Source organism: Neolamprologus brichardi, chromosome 8 (assembly GCF_056152115.1).
Source record: "Neolamprologus brichardi isolate AB-2024 chromosome 8, ASM5615211v1, whole genome shotgun sequence".
Lineage (NCBI taxonomy): Eukaryota > Metazoa > Chordata > Actinopteri > Cichliformes > Cichlidae > Neolamprologus > Neolamprologus brichardi.
In genome coordinates this window covers 9,945,780-9,967,130 of record NC_142111.1, presented here as the reverse complement: position 1 = coordinate 9,967,130, position 21,351 = coordinate 9,945,780, and the positions used below count along the sequence as shown (strand labels likewise).

Genomic DNA, 21,351 nt, shown 5'->3' with positions numbered 1-21,351 from the left:
AATGTGACCTGTATCCGCCATTCCCTTATGATAAAACTGCACGGCTCCAATATCTCTAGACCGGAGCGCACGCGTGGAGCGCGCACTGTCTCTCAGAGTAACGACACTCACCGTCCGGTGTAAAGTCACTTGAGCCGAGCCAGCATCTGCGACTAAGGTACCGTTTACCTGCATGCTCTAACCATCTAAAGTACCGTTTTCTTCTTGCGCAGACCGTCCGCTAGGTATTATTTGTATTTATTCCATTCATTTCTGTGTGTAGTCATCAAAATAACCGCTCAGGAAGTGGCGTGTCAAAAATTCTGGGTATCGATAGGAAGTGTTTTAATCGGTTTTCAGTGGCATTCGTAAAGAAACTAATTACACTGGTAGAGAGAAATAGCGAATGTGTTACCAGGTTGTGCTAAAAAGAAAGAGAAACTGGGCTACGTGCGAAGGAAACGCTTTTTGGCCTGGTAACTGGCTATTGATTACTGCCAATACCGGCTAATAAGCCGCATTTTACCATTTAGGGCCTTCCCACTTTGTCCTACATATTTAATCACTGCTTATGTTTGACTGTAGTTTGATATTATAGATTGGACGGTGAGAAGAATAGTTGATGAAAGTGCCGCATTTCTAGTAGCAGCCTTCAGGTGCCGCAGACAGCAATCCGCTGCACTTGCCCAAATATGAAATCTTAAGGCGTCACAGATCGTCACCGCCGGCCACTGTTCAATCTCCGCACATAGAAAGCAACCTGCAGATGTTATCCTCACAACGAGGCTGCCACACACAGGCTAATGAGTGGCCGTTTCTTTCCCCTTTTGCACCCATTGATTAGATTCTCCTTCCAGAGGTGAAAATGGCCGAAGACATTAAAGCCAAACTTGAGAAATACCGCACAGCTCCCTTTGACGCCAGATTCCCCAACCAGAACCAGACCAGGAACTGCTGGTCCAACTACGTGGGTAAGACTACACCTCAAGGTCAAAGAGGTGCCTGTTGTTTTCTCCAAATGTGTGAAAGCGACTAGAGGAACTGCCAATTAAAGCAAGACCACGCTGTGCTTTAAAAAGGCAATAACAACCTAGTAAAATTTTGGATTATTACAACGTTATTCAGTCATTGTAATCATGATAAAGGCGATCATAGCTCACCTACCTACCCCTGACCTCTGACCTGAAGATAACCCAGTCAGATTTCTTCACAGGGTCTACTGGAAGGTTATTTTTTGATATTCCCCATTGTTGTTTCTCTTTTTATAGACTACTACCGCTGCCAGAAAGCTTTGGATGCCAAGGGATTAGACACCCAGCCCTGCGAGTGGTACAAAAGGGTCTACAAATCGCTGTGCCCCATCTCCTGGGTAAATATAAGAAATGTTACCATCTCATTTCTAACAGAAAAGCCACTTTGCTGAAAGCGTATTGGCAGCATGTACATGGTAATTTAATTGGTGAGAAGAGTTTGTTTAGCAAGGGTCAAACAACTTTATCATTCCTCACATTCCTGCTCAGCCCAGTCAAAATAAGGAAAACATGGAAAACACAGTTTGGAGATTTGCCCCCAATCACACAGCTGACTAAAAATACATCAACATGTTGTGTTACTTTATCAGCCAAAGCTATTAGACTCTCTAAGCTTTGCTTAACATCACAAGTTATTACCACCTCTCAAACTGGAACGCTTTCTTGTTCCTCCTGTGGTGTAATGACATCTTAACACAGAAAACCAACAAAGCACTACACTAAGGGAAAAAAAGTTGGATGTTACAGGTGTGTTATCTTTAAAAGTGGCCCTTACACTGATATTGCTAATAATTAAACACCCTAAAAATGTAGTTTGAGGATTAACGCTCTTACATAGTTATTAAATCAACTAAAAATAAATATTTTTGTCTCAAAAGTTTTCTTTTTTTTCCTCTAAAATTTTTGTCCCTTTAGATCCAGAAATGGGATGAGCAGAGAGAAGATGGGACCTTTGCTGGAAAAATCTGAGGCTTGAGCATTTCGAGTGCTGATAGTCTGCAGAGATCTTCTTTTCAGTAGAATGTTTGTACGAGTGGTATAAAACCCGCGGTGTGCCTTTCCACTAACGCGCTGTCCTGAGAGCACACCGAAACTGAATGGTCATTCCTTAAAGATAACATGAAATGTACAGCAGATTCTGCATTAATAAAAATATCTCAGGATATATTTATGGAACTGGCTTATCCTGTCTCATTTTGTCTTTTTACGGCATGCTGCTGATCCCCCATGAGGTTATTCATAGACTCTTTTTTGGGGGGTTTAGTTCAGATGTGTGTGAGAAAGAGTCAGGGCAAGGAAGTCTGAACATAACAGATCAACAGCAAAACCCAAGTGGCCGGCTTATAGAGTTTGATGCAGATCACTCCAGACATTCCCCCCAAAAAGCACAAGAGGATGAATTTCCAGAAAACTGAAGGTAAACTATTATTTTTTTCACATTTTATTCATTCCAATAAACCTACTTCAAATATACATATTTAATCAAGATTAGAAAAATAAATATTTCAAAACACTAAATGTCACGGCTACAATAATGGCCACCACTCCACAGAGCAGAATGGAGATTTGGAGTAATGAGTATCACTGCTGCGGGACATAATGAAATTAAATACATAAAACTGCATTTCATATACAATGACTCCCAGCTATAAGGAGTTTAGAATAGTTTATACTGGGGCTCAATGACCCAGTAAAAACACCTAAAAAAAAAAAATTAATGCTGAGGAGTTTTTCCCATGCAACAAGTTAGTACAGTGAACACTGAGTGGGAAAAAAAGTACAGCACAGACTACCAAGTATTTTAGTGAACACAGATCCCTATTTATCCCCTTTTAAACAACTGCTCTTCTTAATTTGAGGTAAGTTTATAATATTTGCATATTAGAAGTTGCCTGTTATCTACTCAAATGCTAAAAGTGGAAAATTGTTTCTATTTTTTAACCGAATTAAAAAGACTGCTGTGGAAATGTTTGCTGCCAAAAAAAGGGGAGAAAAAAAAGTCAAACAATCTAGTACATGTGCATAGCAACTTCAATAAAGGTCACTTGGATTGCAAACAAGCTTTTTCTACTTGATGCGAAGCAGAAAAAACAAACTGACCTAATTGTGTGAAGCCAAATAGATATTTGTTAGTATTAATGTGAAGCTTTGAGCGGCTTCAATTCTCATTGTTCCTCGACTTTGTCGCATTAGTCGTTAATGTGAATCTTGCAAATGTAAAAACCTCTCCGAAAGTACTTCCACAAGTAAAACCACTCACTTTTGAAATATATTATCCACGAGATATAAATATTAATAGATATAAATTAGTGGCTGCATAGCATTAGGCTTGGTTTGTGCACTGGTGGGAGTGTTTTCATACCCATTAGGCCGAGAGCTAAATGCCTAGGCTCGTTGGTGAATCATGTTAATTAATTAATGTCCTGATGTGACAGTGTATTCATGTGGCCTTTGAGCTTTTTTTTTTCTTTTCCTGGATTATGTATACGCCAGAAGCAGCATTGGGATATGCAGCACAAGTCACAAGTCACAAGTAGCAGCCACAGATAATAGTGTTGGTACTAGGCACAATAATATGGCTGATAAAATGCAGCCTCGACAGTTTTTTCCTGGCACTGAGGGAGGGACGACTATACAGTACATGTTCAGGATATCTGTGGACTCGTTTTCACAGCAAAGAAAAGGAGAGAAATCCAACCATAAAGTGGAATCCTGTGTGTGTGTATAATCTGTCCTTTTAATTGTGGACCGTGTGAGATGCTGGGGTGACGCCTTTACAAATGACAGCTGGGTGGCTGCTTTGGTGTAAAGGAGGTTTTCAAAAGTCACCCACCAAAAAAAGTGGAATAAAAGAGTCAGCCACAGGTTCTTCCCTTCAGCTCTCCTCAAACTGTAAAAACACTGACTCCATATCAGTCAGTACCTCCTCCTTCCATGTTTCCCGCCATCAGTCATGCAGGTTTTAGGCCGTAGAGCTGAATTGAGTGAGAACAGAACAGAAGAGTTAACAAAGACATTTTAAAACAGACGAATCCATCCATGTTAAAGTGCTCCAATCGCTTCTCTGATTCACCTGGGTCTGCCGTCTGCTTCTTCTTATTGTGATGAACTATCTGGTTCTCATTGGTCATCTTCACATCCTGATCCTCCACATAATTACTACAAGGCAACACAAGAAAAGGAAGACACAGCGGATGTTTTTCTTTAAAACTGTAGTGCCAGCGAGAACCGGAAAAGGGCAATAAAACACAAAAGGGAGGGTTGACAAAGCTCGAAGTCAGGGAGAGGAGGGACTCTGGGGATCACAAGTCAAGCGAGTGGTAAGGAGGATGTGGGATGTTTGAGGGCACTGGAGGAATCTTCGGTACAGGGAGTGACCACAAGGAGGCAGCAGCACTGGGTTTTTACTATCCTGTTACTCACTGTTGACGGTGTCTGCTGACACGGGGGCTGAAGTGGAGAAGAGTACAAGTCTTTTCAAAACTACTGAGTTAATCTAACCCAATTTGTCAGTAAATCTGTTTGATTGTCAGAAACGCAACAGGCCTGTCAAAAAGCATTTACATGACAGATCACGGGTGTCATTTCAGTTCATGGGCCACATGCAGCTCAATCTGACTTCTAGAGGGTCGTACACCAAAAGCAAAGCAGCATTCAAAATACACTTAAAAAGTCCTCTCATACATTTTATCCAGTTACAAAAAAGATGATGAGCAGTGTAAGATGTCTTTAAGAAGACTGTGGAATTATAAATCTCAGTAGGAGCATGGCTCCTTGGATTAACAGTCACACTTCAGTGTAGTATGGGATGACAAAGGTAATTTGTAAGATTCTGGAAAAACACTTTTATGTTGCCCATTCTTAACATCCTGCAACACAACCTCCTCTGCAAATTTCACTCTGCAAGGCGTCCAGTCGGCTGGCAGCCGAGTGCATGTCTGATACCCCTTTTCTAAATAAGGCAAACCTAAATAACAATCAGCATTTAGCCTGTAAGCAAGCAGCCGTTCATGAATTCATCTTTCAAAAAAAAAAAAAAAAAGATAAATGAATACAAAAAGCCTGAATACCTGATGACAGTGTTCCTCTCTCTGTGAGTAATGTAGACGTCATCTGTGAACAGGATGGTGTGGTAGGGCACCACAGGGTCGCAAGTAGGCAGGATGCCTCGTGTCACTTGGCTTACGCAGTCCAAGATGCCATTATATACCAGGAGGTCATCCACCAGCAGCTGGACTCACGGAGAAACATGCACCATTAGCAAACAAACAGAAGCGATTGCTAAACCCGCAGCAGAGAGATAAGTAGGCTTACCCCAAATTCTTTCACTCCTCTCTGAGGCGTCTTTGAGTAGTTCCACAGCTTGATCATGGACACAGTCACTGGATGATCAAAGATGACATACACACGGTTCACCTGCATGGAAACAGAGCATACACTCGTGTCAGCTGCAAACAGTCTCTCTCTCTCTCTCTCTTACACACTCACACACACACTGTCTTTCTCACCAGGCCAGGAAGCACTGGGGCTAACCACATGTGTCTTCCATCGTGGGTGCAGTTGACTCCATCTATTAATTTATCTGGAGTCCTCACATCACCGCTCACATTGTCCAGCACATTCACACTGTCTGGAAAAGCAGCAATGTCTGGTGGACATAATGTTGAGGTCTGATCATGTTTATTAATATAAACACAGCTGCTAATTACCCACAACTTTACTCAGAGTTTCATGAGAACAGAGTTTTACAGTAGTCACAAACTCTTTCAGAGATATATATTATGTAAACCCAAATCAAATAAACTAGACTACTTTTTTTATTTGAACCCCTTGAATACACTAATAAAATGCACATGTATAATTCACACTAAATATTATTTCAATTTGATTGTCACAGTTACCTATAAGAGTAAACAACCATGCACTACTGCTCGAAATCCTTATGTTCTTAGAGTAGGATGTAACGCTTGATCTTTTAAGAGGAAAACATTAACAGTGACTTAATATCTATCAATCTAAAGTGACCGATTTACAGTTGTTGTCAGAAGTTTCATCCAATCAACATAAGCATGAATGTCATGCTGATTTTCTGGGGTGGAATGATTATACAGCATTTAATAAATCTTTTAAAAAGAACTGGGTGAACAAATTTGATTTTGTTTTGGATTTTCTCCAATTCACACAGTGTCTTTTGGTAGCCATAAACAAGCCGCACAGGTATTTGTTAGAGTTCATTAGAGTGACTTGTAAGAATTTTAAGTGAAGTCCACAGATTTTCAATAGCACTGAGGTTGGGGCTAGAAAAGGTCTTTGGATCTTTTTGGATCATTGCCCTGTTGGAACACCCACCTATGTCTCAGTTTCAACCATTTAGTGATTGATACTCCTTCATTATTCCATCCACTTTGTGCAGTGTATCAGTACCACCGGCAGCAAAACAGCCGCAAGGTATGATGCTACCACCACCATGCTTGACAGCTGATACAGAGTTCTTAGGTTAGATAATCTCACTTTTACTTCTCCAAACACACCTGCACTCTTGTCATTGTTACCTAATAGCTCAATCTTTGCCTTGCCTGGCCATAAAGCTCTTCTCTAGAATGCATTTGGGTAGTCCATGTGGGAAAATTCTAATATCACTCAAGCTTGAAAGTGTCAATTTTCGAGTAGGGCCTTCTTTTCTTGGTTGGCACCCTCTCAGTAAGGCTCACTTCACTTGACAGTGACACTGGTGTTTCAGCAGGTTCCAGCTCATGGCAGGCTTGGCCCTTCATGGTTCCTGAACATCCTAACCAATTTACTCCCATATGAGGGTGAAAGTTTGGGTCTTCTTCCAAAATTTGTCAAAGTGGTGAGACGTCTGAATAATTTGTACATATGTACAATTGTTTGAATCAACGGTCCTGGAATCTGCAGTTGTTTAGAAATGGCTCCAAGAGACCTTCCCAGCTTTTGTAAATCTACAGTTCTCCTTGTTGGATCTTCACTGAGTTCCTTGGATTTTCTCATTATTCTGAGTATTGGTCAGTCCACTGAGAGTTGTCAAACATATAGTTTTTTTGTTAGCAAAGAGAAACTACCAGTTGTAGTTAATCATGATCACTAATGAGAAGTTAACAGTTCTTGGCCTTGTCAAGTTAAAAGACATTGAAGAACCTTAATTAAAAGATAAAAGTGATGTATGTAAATAATTGTGAACCCAAATCTTTGCCTACCCAAGTCTTTAAAGATGTATGCTGCAAAATCATTCCACTCTGGGGAAAGAACAGCCGAAAGAAACCATTAAAAGTCCAAAATTACCGTGACATTTCTCCCCACGATGAGAGTATGTAAACTTCTGACCACAACTGTACACCACGCATTCTTAACCAGGCACACATCTGACCACATTAACAGTAAACATTAACATATTCCAGCAAGTGAGGTGAATTCGAGCCAGTGAGGTCAAATGCAAGTCTGAATCATGAGAAAGGATACTGTTGTCACTGAGGCTGATCTTCTCATGGTTCTGATTGTAAAACTCAAGGCTGTTCAGACCAATGTAGTATGGATCTCCCCAGGTTGTTAACAGCTGGAGCTGAAAAATGACTGACAGGTGAAAGTCAAGGAAAAGACAACATCAAGCATTTTAGATCCAGCTTTTTCCTTTTCTAGCTGCTTAGGAAAAGGAAAAAAAAAAAAAAAGCTAAGAGCATTTTTACCACTTTACTGGACAAAAACAACTTTTCTTTATCAAGTCTATAATGTTCAGCTTTTGTTTAGAGTTCAAAATGTGTACAGTTACAGACAAATGATTATTTGGATGCAATGGGTTAAATCTTCCCACTACATTTTTAAGGCCTGGTCTTAATCTGATCCACCCAAATTCCAGGTGGTTCTTCTGGCTGGTGTACATTCACCAGTCTGAGGCATGGCCTGTGATTTTAACCACTTAATTGCATAACCAGCAACCTCAGAATAGCAGTCACTAACCACCAGTAACGAATCATTCATATGAAACAAAGGTTTTTGCTCTGCCTGTGTTCACAATATTTCACAAAGTTAATAGTTCCAGAAAGAGTAAAATAGTAAGAGGTTACAGAGGTGAGCCCTGGCTGGCTCCTAGACCGAACGTGAAAGGAGGGCACATTGTAATGTCTGTGAGAACAGTGGATGATAACATGAGCTCGATAAAGTGCTTAACTTATCATTTATCGCTACACCAAACTATATAGCATGTTAAATACATACTAACCTGTCAGCCAGTTTTCACTGCTATTTTCTGATATGTGGAAAGGTTTTGCGCAATATCACAACACACTGAAATGACTGGACACATTTCTATTTCTCCTCCAGCCAGACATTTTCCTTCTGTAAGCTCTTGATGAGTATGTGCATGCCAGTGGTGTTGCCAAAGCAACCAATGCAGATTGTTTAACGTGGTCTGAACTCAATCTGATCCGTGCATTTAACAAATATCCACAGAACATTTTTGGACCAATAGGGCAGACAGGAGCACAGCATGCATAAGCATGTGTGAAATCTGTTTAGAAAAAGGATACACCCACAAGGCATGATGGGAGCCTCATAGTCCATGCTGGGCTGTTCTTGTTTCTTAGAGTGTCCTCTGAATTAAAAATAAAGTTATAAATAAGGAAAGGCAGTTTTCGGAATTTCTGATGAAACAGCAGTTTTACTCAAACTCATACTCTGGTCTTCACCTATGGTAGTCTTCGTTACTCCTGTTATCAGCTGGAGTCTGGAGAAAGTCAACAAAGAGAATCTCCTGGGCAAAATCAAAGTGACAATTGCCCGGTCCCTTCCTGATCAGTAATCCCTCCGTTGGTGAGATAGGAACATCATCCAAGAACAGATGAATCAGTTTCACCTGAACCAAACATGTGGACATTTTTATGTTTTATAAGATGCATAAAGTGCTCTGCAAAGAACTTCTGTGGTTAAAAAAAAAAATCTGTCACAATAAGTAATCCATGCTTTGCAGCATTATACACAGTCATCACTTTTTCAGCACGTACTGTTCTTTGTACAAATCAGAAGCCCTTTTTAAGTCAGATTCACAGCTTCATAAATCCATATTAAGGGTGTCCTACAGTGTGTTTACATACATTCATTTTCATAAAACACTGTAATATTGTTGTTATTTCTCTCACACAGTATTTTATCTCTTGTCTCTTTAAACCCTCCAACCCCAGAAGGGCCCAGTCTACATTGATTGGTCAGCTAATATGTGGTCTGATACTTCATGTATTAAAACTGGACTTTGGACTTTGTAACCACAGACCTTTTATAACCGCAAAGCAGAATATGGCCTTAAGTAATATGTGAATTATACTTGTTCAAAATTATCAGCTGATCTGACTCCACCTGAAGGAAGTGGCACTAATTCAGTTCACAATATTTTGTTAATTTACAAATTATCATGTAAAGTACGAAATATCATAAACACGTTAGTATTTGAAGTAAACTTTATTCTGCATCATAACAAATGTGGGTTCGGCCTGGCAGAAAGTGTCTCACCCCTCTGTAAGAGTCCTCGGGAGACTTGTTGTAGTTCCAGAAACGGAGACCAGCGATGGTCTGGGCCTTGCTGAAGGTAATGGTCAAGGTGTGGGACTCTCCATAGGAGAAAGGAATCAGCCACATATGCTGGTCATCGGTGGTAATGTTGTGGCCATCAATAAGTCTAAATAATGACAGTAGACATTATACACTGTATCTTACATAATAATGATGTAATCTTTGCCTGGACTTTAACTGTAATATCAAAGGGCATGTTACATTTAGTGTCAGGCATACTTATCAAGTGTGCGCAGGTCATGTCCATAATCAGGTAGGTCGTTGAGGTCCCTGGGTGAAGCAGCGATCATACTAAGATCTAAAGGTAAAGTCTCTCCATCCTTCCCCACGATCTCCAGTCCTGTCAGGCCCATGTAATGGGGGTCGCCCCATGTCAAGGTCATTTCCAGTCTAAGGCCTGGGATAAGACAGACTGTAAGAATCCAGAAATATCCAAAACACAAAGCCAAAAACAGAGAGGCAACCATAATATGACAGGATATGACTGATGTACTCACACTTTCCTGTGTGCATCCCAGGAATGAGCTCTAAGCTCTCTTCAGATTGGCTCATAGTAGAGTTGAGTTGAAGTTTCAGCTAAAACAAAACAACATTGCATTTAAAGCATAACTGTACCACACAGTCCCGTTGACGATGTGGCTAGTTTGCCCTTTGTGCCTGTCTGCTCTGATCATTTGGGGCCACATAATGAAAGTTAACTCTGTCACACTTTGGAATAAGTTGCTTTATGAATTTATGATTCAAATTCTCAAATGAGCCCAGTACTTACGGTGAGGTCTTCCTCTCTGAAACCAGCCTGAGTAAAAGGTCGTTCCTCTCCCTCTCCATCAGCAGTGCGTGGTCTCTGCAGCTCCTCCTCATACACCATGCTCTCAGGACTTTCACCTTCACTAAGGAAGGTCTCATCATAACGAGACATAGCCTCCAGTATCTCATCATCAGTGGTGAAGAGGATAGTGTCGCCAAACTGGTCCAGTCCTGAGCGCATGAATAAAGGATAAGTTGGTCAAAAAAATAACACACAATGGAGCATAAACTCTTGTGAAGTTGTTCTGATCAGATACCTCCAGAAAGAGTTCCAGACGCTTTTGCAATCTCCCCCCTGAAGATGCACCTTCCATCCAGAAGCATTTCTACCTCTTTCACGCCTCGGAATGAGTGGATGCGCGACTTGTTGTAGTTCCACACACGGATCATGGCCACTTTGTGGGGCACTCCAAAGTCCATGAAAATGGTGTGGCTACAACCAGGAGTAAACGGGGCTAGCCAAAGATGCATGTCATCCTGAGTCCGATTGATGCCATCGATTAAGTTGGTGACTACGCGCGGATCCTTGCCATATGCTGGGAGAATGTTGATGTCTGGCGGGTCAGCGTGGATGTGAACAGGTCGGAGAGGCTCTCCACTAGAGCTGAAAACCTCCAGGCCGTTGAGACCCACGTAGTGACGATCACCCCAGGTGGACAAAATGTTGATTACCAGCCTTTGGCCTTGCGGCAACACTGGAATCTCAAACTCGTCCTCCCGCTCCATGGATGGATCGTCATCAGGGCCTTCGCAAAGTGTCCCCTGAGTGGTTAAGGAGGACAGAGGGCTTCTGGGTGATGAAGAAGAGATGGGTGGGACTGTGGGTGGACCACAGCTCTGGCGCTGAAGAAACTCATCAAATATGTCGCCTTCGAACGCCATGTTGGAGATGCGTCCACGCTGACATTGGTTGAACTTAGTGAGAGAATTCCAGGACTCCATGAGGGTGTCATCCTGCTGACTGTGCAGCCGGGCCCGAGAGCTACTCTGCCTTCTGCTAGCACTCACCAAAGACATGGGCTCATCTGGAGAACACACAAACATTAGACTATAAATTACTAACAAACCAAAAGGAAAGAAATTAGCCTGTAAGAATTGTCCGACATCAAATATAACTAAAATCTATAAGTCTGTGTATTTCACTAAATATCCACTTAAAATTTTACATAAATGAACCCAATGCAAATAAATCAGTAAGATTAAAGAGCAGTAATATATTTGCCAAAGTAATCAACAGCAAAAAGAATGACAATGATTAGATTTAACAAATGACTGCCAGTAAGGTGAGAATAGAGACTCTAGTTATTTAAACTATATATATATATATATACATATTAATGTTATTCTCCTAAAGTCTCCAAAAGTATATTCCTTTGTATTTTTAATCAATGGATATGATTTCCTTTGAAAGGACTGATACGGTAATGAAAACTCAGACAGCATTAAGGTTGCTTATCTGTCCCTACCTTGACCGATGATACCCTGATATTTTTTTAAGATGAAATAGAGCTAAATTTATAGAGAGGCTGGAGTAGCCATATATACAGATTTGTCTCTCTGTTTCAGTATGAAAATTCTGACAATGCATACCAGCGTTTGTCAGTGCTGTAGCTCTGTGGTGTTGTTCCTCTGTCTGCCTTACACTGGCTGTGGAGTTTCTGAATGAGCTCCTCCGTCCGCTGATGGGCCTGTCTGACCTTTGCTCCCCGACTTCCTCAAGCAGGTCGCAGCTCAGGTCCAAAGAGTCAGCCTTCCACTGAACCCCATTCGCCGTCCTCTCCGCCCCTCTGCACACACGTCCTGGGTTACATGGCAACTCTGGGAGCATGGAAGAGGATGACGCTGATGGCTGTTTGAGCTCTGAAGAATGCTGGGGTACCAGCCACCGTGGCCTCTCCCTGCTGGTCTCACATCCCTCTGGAGCACCTCTGTTCAGAGGCTGCAGCCACTGCGGGGCAACCCGTGAGGAGGATGGCTGGGTGGTGACTGTCTGCTCCATGGGTGCAGACTGCTCCACCTGCTGCCTGAGAGAGTGGGCCTCCTCTGAGGCAGACAGGTCAAAAGAGCTCCTTTGTATCGAGGAGTGACGAGTAGAGGATGAAACTCCCACAGAAGCAGTGATAGGTGGTAGCGGTGTATGTGATTTCTCCTGCATGTCTACCACATTCTGGCCTGCTGTGTCAGACAATGCATTCAAACTTTGGTATCTCTGGGAGATGCTACCCTCTCCACCCTTACTGTCTTCATAGCAAAGGGGAGTGGCCCCTCTTAGACTGTGTCCTGAAGCCACAGGGCTGGAAAACATAGAGTCTGAGACCTGGCAATCCTGAAGATCAATTGTGGTGCTGTAGTCAAAGACTTGGTTGCCACAGCCCTTCTCCAGCTCACCTTCAAACACCAACGTGCTGTTCAGGTACAGCTTTATATGTCGCGCACCTACGTCAAGCTCCTGGCAAAGATACAGCACATCAGTTTAAAAGCGACTTTAATTTAGATGGATGTTTAACAGTTTCAAAAGCATTTGATTTTAAGCACTAAATTATGTCACGAAATGAAGAAATAATGATTTTCACATTTCAATTCTTCACAGAATTAACACCAAACATTTGAGTGAAGCTGTAAAACCAAACGGTGGGAAAATATTTAGCATTTCATTTCTCTGTATAATGAATGTTTGATTAAAATTCAAGCAAAAGGATCACAAGCTGCAACCTGATGAGAGTATTTAAAAAAAATCTAATTTCATAAAACACACTACTGACTAACATGCTAGCTAGCTGCTAATTAGTGCAACTGCGACCTTTTGATCCTCTAGATAATAAACCACTATGAACCCAGAGAAGTCTAGAAAATACTCCAAACTCCTTACCTTACAGGTTCAAGCTCTTATTCACAGTCCGGTACAAATATTGCTAAGTACTAATGGTCGGTACTAGGAAAACCCGGGGTCTTTGTGCCCCTTCTTAACAGCAGAGACGCTGACAGGCAGAAGCCCATGTTACACTAATCCTCCGAGGCTAATCTCTCACTGTTCCACATTTGGACAGACTGAGTGGCAGCTCAGACAGCCACTGCTTAAAGAGCAACGCACCTGTGACGTAACCAAACCAATACAGTCATCCACTGTTATAATGGAAACGCACAATCACGCACCATCTATCAGCATGCAACAGAAATCAAACAGTTTGTAACTGATTGTGTTGAAGAATTGATATAAAATTTATTGAATACACATACATTGAAGCTTCTGTTGTAGTTCCAGATTTTAATACAAGATATTCCAAAGTCTGGAGAGCGCTCGGTGTTCCTGATGATGAAGTAGAGCTGAATGGGTGGGTGGAACGGACACGTCCACATATGACGGTCTTTGGTGGTCTGTCAAACCAAGAGAAGAAAAACAAAATGAAAAACAAAAACAGCAACTTATTCATAAGAAGTCAAGGATGGACAGATATATAGTCTGAACGTCAGTACTAGCTGATTGTGGCCTTGTTGGCTGCCAATGGTCTCTTGGCAAGTGCTGTGGCATTTATTGATGGGAGCAGCTGATGTTTAGTTGCTGTGTCACACAAACTTTGTGCTTGTTAAACTTTCAAAAGTAGTGCAATGAAAAACGATAAAGAACTCAAAACAGCCACTTTTTCATAATGGCAACTTATTTATTTCCCACAAGATGGGGAATAAATTACAACACACGCACACACAAACACACACACTCCAGCAGAAGAGACTGACCTTCACTTTCCCATTGACGAGCGCCCCCAAATTACCAGGAAAGTCAGCATTCCTGATGTCTAAGTCATGAGGCGACACGTAAAGCTTCTTGTTTCTGAGGCAGAAGAATTGCAACTCAGTCAGCCCGACCTGCAGCACGTTCCCCCAGTTTGACAGTATCTCCATGGTAACATACAATGCAGGTGTGTACTCTGGTGACGACTGCCTTCTCTGCAACAGCGATACAAAACATTAAGACAAGACAAGATAAGATAACCTTTATTAGTCCCACACGTGGGAAATTTGTTTTGTTACAGCAGAAAGTGGGCAGTTCAGAGGTATCCCACCAAACAGCATCAGGATTATTCATTCTGATCTGGGAAAGTGTGTCATTAGCTCACCGGCTGCTTGGTGTACTCTGTTTTCACACTTTGAGGGATGCTGCAACCAGGTCCACCTTCAAGTTTCTCCAAGGCTTTCAGCAGTTTCTGTTGTTGACTGAATAAAAGAATGACGACACTTTAGCTTGCCTGCTCTGTTTATTGTTCCATTTATTTATTTATCCCCAATCTTCATATTAAAAGACACTGCAGTAGCTAAATCCATACATAATTTCAACGTCATTGGGTATACACTGATTGTTATATTTCAACCAGTAGGTGTTATAACATCAAAGCATTTACAGAATTACCACAGGCAATAACGAGATGTACTAGGAAGTGAGATTAATGAGTCAGCAAGGTATGCTGAGCCTAAAGTCAGACTATTTTGATGTCAGGTGGCTCTTTTTTTGGATACATCACCATAGTAACTTGTGCTGGACACTTTATACGCTCTCACAGAGGACAGGTTCAAATACCACCAATAAAACTGGGTGTAAATGCAACATTTTCACTTATTTTTTCTTGCTGATGTGCTCTATGAGTTATACAGATTTTCTGCAGATACACAACCTGTTGAGGCGAACATTTGTAACACCAACAAACAAAGCTGTGAAGTCACAGCCCGCTTGGTCTGGTAATAGAGCCAACATAACACAGAGTAAAGACTCCTTGTTGTTTATTACAAAAAAATATTCACACAAGAAGATTAGTTTCACTTTGGTATGGCCAAAAATTAAACTGATTTCAATGCCTCCTTGATTATGTACTGGGTTAGAATTGAATTTGTGTCACGCATCAAGTTTAACTGGATCATGGTTGAACAAATATTCCAGTGTTTCCAACAGAATTGATTGAATTAGATTGCATTTACACACAATATGCACGCAAAAGGAGGCATGTATGATTTTTTTAAAGAAACTGATAAATAATGTCATATACATGGTGCAATAGTCAGCTGCCTCTACAGTAAGTTCTTCATCATGTGAACAGACTCCACTTCCACTGTTTTAAACTGCAGCTAGTGAAACAGTCCTTGTTCTGCTCTACAGGCTCTGTGAACTTTGAATGGTAGCCCATGAACTAGTTTTGCACCTGCAGCAGGTTCTGGTTAGAGTGATCCTCCAGCTTGCAGCAAATCTACAGCACAGAGCAAGCACTCCTCTCACCAGCTGCAGTCAAAGATGTTAGTTAAATCTGATGAAATGCCTCAAGAAACGTCACAAAATGAACCTGATCGGTCTGTCAGAGAGAAATGGGAGACAGCTAGCTGATTAGCGCTCACTCACCCTGAAAATAAGGCAGTAACTGGTATCTCTGGTAATGTCTCTGACTGAAGTAGGCATTACTTGATCGATTAATGTTTAGTGGAAGAACAGTCCAATAACATGTTACACATGCCTTTTATTGTAGTGTGCACATACGGTCTTAACTGAAAAGCCTGGGATAACAAAGAAAGTTAATAATCACCATCATAATACCCATTCTTTGTTGCTGGGCTTATAGGTTCTGTTGAACCACCTACTGCAAAGAAAGTCCAGCTATGTCAGGGGTGGCCAACTCCAGGCTTCGAGAGCTGGTCAAGTCTTAGATAACACCCTGGGTCAAAACACACCATCATCAAATGATTAGTTTATTACCAGGCCACTGGAGAACTTCAAGAAATGTCGAGGAGGTAATTTAGCCATTTAAATCAGCTGTGACACATCTAAAAGGTGCAGGACACTGGCTCTCAAGGCCTGGAATTGGCCACCCCTGAGTTATATCAAAATTGTTTCATAGTACACTGTGACTGTTAGCGTTCTGTTCCTGAGTGTTTAAGTATCTTTTTCTGTCACCATACCTGGGACCCATGAGTGTGATTCTCTGCATGGCCAGAGTGACATTGTTGTCATCCTTGTTGTGAGTGTTGTGGTGCACTAAACCATTCATCACCTGATGTCCCTTGACCTAGAGGACAAAGAAACCAAATCAAACCGATGTGAAAAATATATGTAAGGGACAAGATTCACATGTGAGTCAAATCCAGGAAAATTCAATTGAATAAAATCAAAAGTAGGCAAAGTATACAGTTACAGATGAAAATGAGGTGTAATAACAGATGTAAGAAGTGAAGTGAGGCTCAGGCAGACCGTGTGTCGACTGAAGAGTTCTGCACTCTGCACTGGGTTGTTTTCTCTCTGTATGGCCTGGCGTACCCTGATTGAAACCTCCTCTGGGTCCCGGTCCTCGACAGAAGACTTTCTATTTGCCGACAGCGGCCTCTCCACCCGACTCCTCGGCCCTTAAGCAGAAAATACACATTTTTTATCCAGCAACAATCAGGTGGAATGGAATATCTCAGCTACATTTTCATTCAAAAACGGGAGATGAGTTTGTAAAACATGACTTACTCTGACCTTCCCAGCTCTCTTTTGAAGGTGGCCTATCTAATGTCTTGCTCTTCACCAACATAGGTTTGGTGGGTATAAAAGTCTCAACACTTTCTTTCCTTTTTGCAGACAGTGAACGCTCGATCTTACGACCTGGAAAAATAAAGGAAATTGATTAAGATCAGGAATAGATGCTTCTTTTCATATGCTGACAACATCCTTAGGTCAGTGCTGATGACGCAGAAAAGCAGGGGATGTTACCTCTCTTGCTTCGCCCTAAATCAATAACAAATTTCCATATTAGCCTACCTTTAGGTGAGGGTCCAAAGTCCAGCACAATGAGGTTCGTTGAGTCAAAATGGCTTTGGGAGCCACTGGGCCGAGAGCTGTTGGAGGATGACTTGGAGGAGGGGAGAGGCAGCCCCAGTTCATCCAGACTCTCTGTGCTCTCATCCCTCTCAATCTGCTCCTCTACCCACTCTTCATCTGACTCCTCCCCAGCTGAGCCACGACTGCTCCGTCGCATGCTAACCTCCAGGCTTCGACGCAAAACCTAGTTTGCAAAGGTCAGCATTTATATATTCATCCATGCACAAGTCATCGTCCTGCGCACTCACAGGCACAGACCTGTATACTGACAGTTTAACCATCCTCGTGATTTGACAAACTACCACTAAAAAGTGAAATAAATTCCCACCAACAGGCACAAACCAAATTACGACGATTCTCTATATCTAATTCATCTTCGACAAGAAGACATAAGAAAAAAAAACGCGTACATTTTCATCCACTCACCTTCACTTCCTCAAGGTTGAGAAGTACCTTCTCACTGTGCTCCTGGTCTCCTCGGCTCTCGGGCCTGGAGCTGAAAGAGTGCGACACCTTGCAGGTGTTCCTCTGGCAGCAGGGACTACGAGGGGAGCGTGGACTGGAGCTCTGGATAAAACGTGATGATTGGATAAAGGGGAAATAGCAGAGATAGAGAGATGCTAAGTACTACAGACAGCTGCATCTGGCACATAGTCCCTCCCCTAAAAATAAAACACCCACACATACAGGCTTAGTAGGCATTGTTATGTCTTCACTCTACCTCCATGTCTATGCTTTCATAGGGCTCAAAATCATCAGAGTAGCGCTTTGTTGGGGAGATTAGCAAACTTGGTCCATCCTCTGTTCGAATTTTAACAGGATCCTGCACATATTAGAAAAGAGGAAATATCAAACATGTGTCCTTAAATAGGAAATGTCTATTTTTGCTGAACAATAAGAGTTAATACAGATAGGATAAGGATATCAGATGGCTGCACCTGCACCCATTCTTTCCTCTGGACCTTTCCTGGGGCAGTGTGGCTTCTCTTCCTGTGGGTCTGCTCCAGTTTACTACTGTCTTCAGTTAGCTGGTGGGCGCTTCTACAGACATCTGCCGATGAGTCACAGCACAGAAACGAACATGAGCAGCGTGCAGCAGACTACTGCCTCGGAGGAGAAGGAACACACAGTCACATACGCAGATGGTCCACAGCACAGAGAGGAAGACGAAAAAACTGCCTGCCAGCTACAACTGTCACTATCATTTATTCACTGGGACTGGGCACAGGATCCTGTCACACAAACTACAAGCTGAGGAGTGGTGGCTATTAGCTGGTTTTCCATATGGTTTATGGGTGACAGTAGCAACAACAAAAAAAGAGCATGAGATAGTACCTTTGATTTCTCCTAAACATGACTGAACACTCAAGAACAATACCTCTGCCTGCATGACAGATTCAGAAAAATTTAATAAATAAGAAGAAAAAAAAATCAAGTGTTATATAAGAATATCTAGTTTTGAGTCTAAGTGCAAAAGCATACCTGCTGTACATGTAGGCCTCAAAGGTGGCTGTGAGGAGGGAGACCTTTGGTTGGAGCCCTTGGCTTGCTTCCTACTGGCTTCGGCATTGGCTCCATTAAGATAAATTGAGAAACCTTGCTCGAGCCGTTCCAACTCAATCTCCTTGGGGTCTTTGACTTTAAGGCGCTTTAAGAGCCTGGAGAACAAATAAAGAGCTAATAAATAGCTTTCGAAAATATAGCAAATCCTATCACAGTTTTGACGTGGCTAACAAAGGATGCAACATGACACATTCCAATTCCAAGCTATGTTACTTTTTAAAATATATGTATTGTTTCTCAAGGGAAGGAGGCAAGCCAATCAGTGCTCCAATTAGGCAGCACTGAAAGTCATGCAGGAGTTGTCCGTTTCCCCTGTGAAATCCAATCTGTCTCTTCCCCGGCAGCCTGCGCTAACACTTCACCTGTTTTTGTGTTGGAGGGCGATTAAATATTCATCCAGAGTGTCATCTACAGCAGAGGCGAGCTTCTCTCCTTGGCACGTCTTACTCTCCTTCAAGAACACACGCGTCAGTAAACAGACACACACAATGAAAGGTCGGAAAGGCCTACATCAGCGGTTTGTGGGCAACAAATTGTCATAATACAACTCATTCTTGCACAGGTATGCACATTCACTTTATTGCGTGCATCACCACAATTATGCAAGCAACTTGCTCCTCCGCCGAGTGTGGAACTAAAGCTTTAGTGAAGGACGCGTAATGTGTCATGACACAGGGGTTACGGTTGGATTTAAAAACATTTAGTCAGGATGTAGCCTAAGGTTAAATGGGTGATGGAGAAATTAATTAAGAAAGGTTTTATTGGTTAGGACCATAATAAAAAATGATTATTTGTAAAGCAGCACCTGATAGACTTAACACAGTATTAGTCTCTACAATATCTGCTGCTAAAGAACCGCAAACTCTCAATTTTTATATGAAGCCACACAATTGATCATAGCAAAAGATACTGCCAAAAAAAATGAGCCCAAGCTGAGCTCTCATGCTGAAACTACTGACTCAGCATGGGCCAAGATCCCAATACTTGCATGGCTTGTCAAATTCAGCCACTTTTTCACAAGGCAGCCCTACTATATCCTCAGTGGTGATCACATCCTGCAATAATGTGTGCACAGTGCATGAAGTGTAGCTCTTTAGCTGTAGTTCAAGTGATGGATTGTAAAACGATATCTGTCACGTTAAACCAAAAATTCCAAAGTGAGGACCACTACGGGTTCTACCACCCTGACAGCATACATCTTGTTCAGACATTTCTGCACTCAGCTGAAATGAAATGGCCCTTATTAAAAGACCAGATGTCTGCCTGCTTTAAGCTTAATAATGCTGGCTGCAGTAAAATTAAGCAGATTAAATGAAAAGTGGGTCTCGGAGGGAGCACTGGTTGACTGCATAACACAATCGCCTAAAGCTCATGCCGTTTCATTTGTTATACATTTTTAAAGAAACATGCAAGATGAACAAAGAAATCACAAAGCCTTACTCAGTTTCTACAAGTCAACTAGGCTACAGCATCTGTCAAGGTCAGGAGCAGAAGGGAGGCAGAGATATGAGAAGCAAGGGTAGAAAATACTTGTTAGTGACAGAGTATAGAGACAGGGTGGCAGCTCAGATACTGGTGCACAAATTGGCATGCCTTTATTTTAGAGTTTCATGGTCGTGAAAATTACAGTGTTTAATGAAAAGTGTATCACGTAAAGTAAAATGGCAGATGATCTGAACTTAAAGCTATCATTACCTCGTTATCCATCGTGTGATTGCAGATGATGCTGCTCACATGACCCTATCCATATTTCTGAAGCGAGGCGATCACTCCTGTTCAAAACGTATCCCTCAAATCTGTGTCGTATTTGTCCATCACTGTAGCGGGACACACATAATAACCCTGAGGTTAGCCGTGACATGAAACCTAAAGTACCTTGAGTACAGCTCGTGGAAAATGTCGCCACACCCGCTGGCCGATTCAAGGGACCAAATACCAAACATTCACGATTGTGTTAACGTTAGCATCTTATTTTAAGCAGGGGTTGACCAAAACTCGTTTTAAAAAACCTCAGGATTTTGTTTTCATCAGCACTCGAGTTGGCTTGTCGGGTAGCGTTGCTGTTACAATAATTTCTATGCTATTAAGAGCTAACGAGCTAGCCATTGTTGACTATGTCAACTTTAAGCGAAAGATAACGGGTAATCAACCTCCTATGCGGTTGTATCGCATGAATTAACTAGTAGGTGTAGTGGCGCAGGCGACGTTAGCAAGCAGCCGATAGCTCAGTAAAAGCAGTGCTGACGTTCTTAACTAAACTAAAAAAGCTAGCGAGTTAGCCTCCAACTACTATTAAAAGACAGATATAAACCTGCGTACCGTCTTCATAATCTCAGAAAGCCTTTACTTTATTTCGGCTCTGATATATACAAGAAAAATACTCACGGTCCATTTAAAAAGAGTACTTTGATAACCATTATCTTTGAAATTCACGAGCTTTTTAGTGGTTTCTCATGTGCCCAGTGTTGTGTTGGTTGGTAACCAGGATAGCTGTCCACCAATGGCGAGAGCCGCATCAGAGAGAACCACGCCCCTAACCGGTCCGCTCTCTACCTCCTG

General features: G+C 41.9%; 2 protein-coding genes across 4 annotated transcripts; one reads left to right on the top strand and one right to left on the bottom strand.

Annotated features, from left to right (window-relative positions):
• On the top strand, positions 1–2,186 carry cox6b1 (cytochrome c oxidase subunit 6B1). The gene is made up of 4 exons (XM_087845394.1): positions 1–157; positions 824–950; positions 1,248–1,348; positions 1,926–2,186. Exons 2-4 carry the CDS (start codon positions 845–847, stop codon positions 1,977–1,979), a joined length of 261 nt encoding a protein of 86 aa, XP_087701520.1. The 5' UTR covers positions 1–157; positions 824–844; the 3' UTR covers positions 1,980–2,186.
• A 249-nt stretch (positions 2,187–2,435) lies between these two features.
• On the bottom strand, positions 2,436–21,297 carry katnip (katanin interacting protein). 3 transcript variants are annotated; one of them, XM_087845391.1, is made up of 29 exons: positions 21,178–21,297; positions 20,488–20,609; positions 19,155–19,243; positions 18,712–18,887; positions 18,168–18,280; positions 17,951–18,052; positions 17,656–17,796; positions 17,170–17,413; positions 16,882–17,013; positions 16,621–16,772; positions 16,332–16,438; positions 14,510–14,606; positions 14,130–14,339; positions 13,632–13,769; positions 11,985–12,843; positions 10,652–11,419; positions 10,357–10,565; positions 10,085–10,163; positions 9,807–9,984; positions 9,528–9,693; positions 8,711–8,877; positions 8,552–8,616; positions 7,488–7,598; positions 5,519–5,658; positions 5,325–5,426; positions 5,081–5,241; positions 4,434–4,460; positions 4,084–4,169; positions 2,436–3,985 (listed from the first exon to the last, which is right to left on the bottom strand). In XM_087845391.1, exons 2-29 carry the CDS (start codon positions 20,497–20,499, stop codon positions 3,927–3,929), a joined length of 4,890 nt encoding a protein of 1,629 aa, XP_087701517.1. In that variant the 5' UTR covers positions 20,500–20,609; positions 21,178–21,297; the 3' UTR covers positions 2,436–3,926. The 3 variants fall into 3 exon arrangements, with proteins under 3 accessions (XP_087701517.1, XP_087701518.1, XP_087701519.1); XM_087845392.1 differs by having other exon boundaries at positions 16,888–17,013; XM_087845393.1 differs by lacking the exon at positions 4,434–4,460.
• Positions 21,298–21,351: the final 54 nt, after the last annotated feature.

Coding starts and splice junctions, on each gene's coding strand:
- cox6b1 (XM_087845394.1), top strand. CDS start 845: ATGGCCGAAGACATTAAAGCCAAACTTGAGAAATACCGCACAGCTCCC. Junction 951..1,247: donor CTGCTGGTCCAACTACGTGG/GTAAGACTACAC, acceptor CTCTTTTTATAG/ACTACTACCGCTGCCAGAAA. Junction 1,349..1,925: donor CGCTGTGCCCCATCTCCTGG/GTAAATATAAGA, acceptor TTGTCCCTTTAG/ATCCAGAAATGGGATGAGCA.
- katnip (XM_087845391.1), bottom strand. Junction 18,281..18,711: donor GAGGCCTACATGTACAGCAG/GTATGCTTTTGC, acceptor ACTCATCGGCAG/ATGTCTGTAGAAGCGCCCAC. Junction 4,170..4,433: donor GTCAGCAGACACCGTCAACA/GTGAGTAACAGG, acceptor GTTGCCTTGTAG/TAATTATGTGGAGGATCAGG.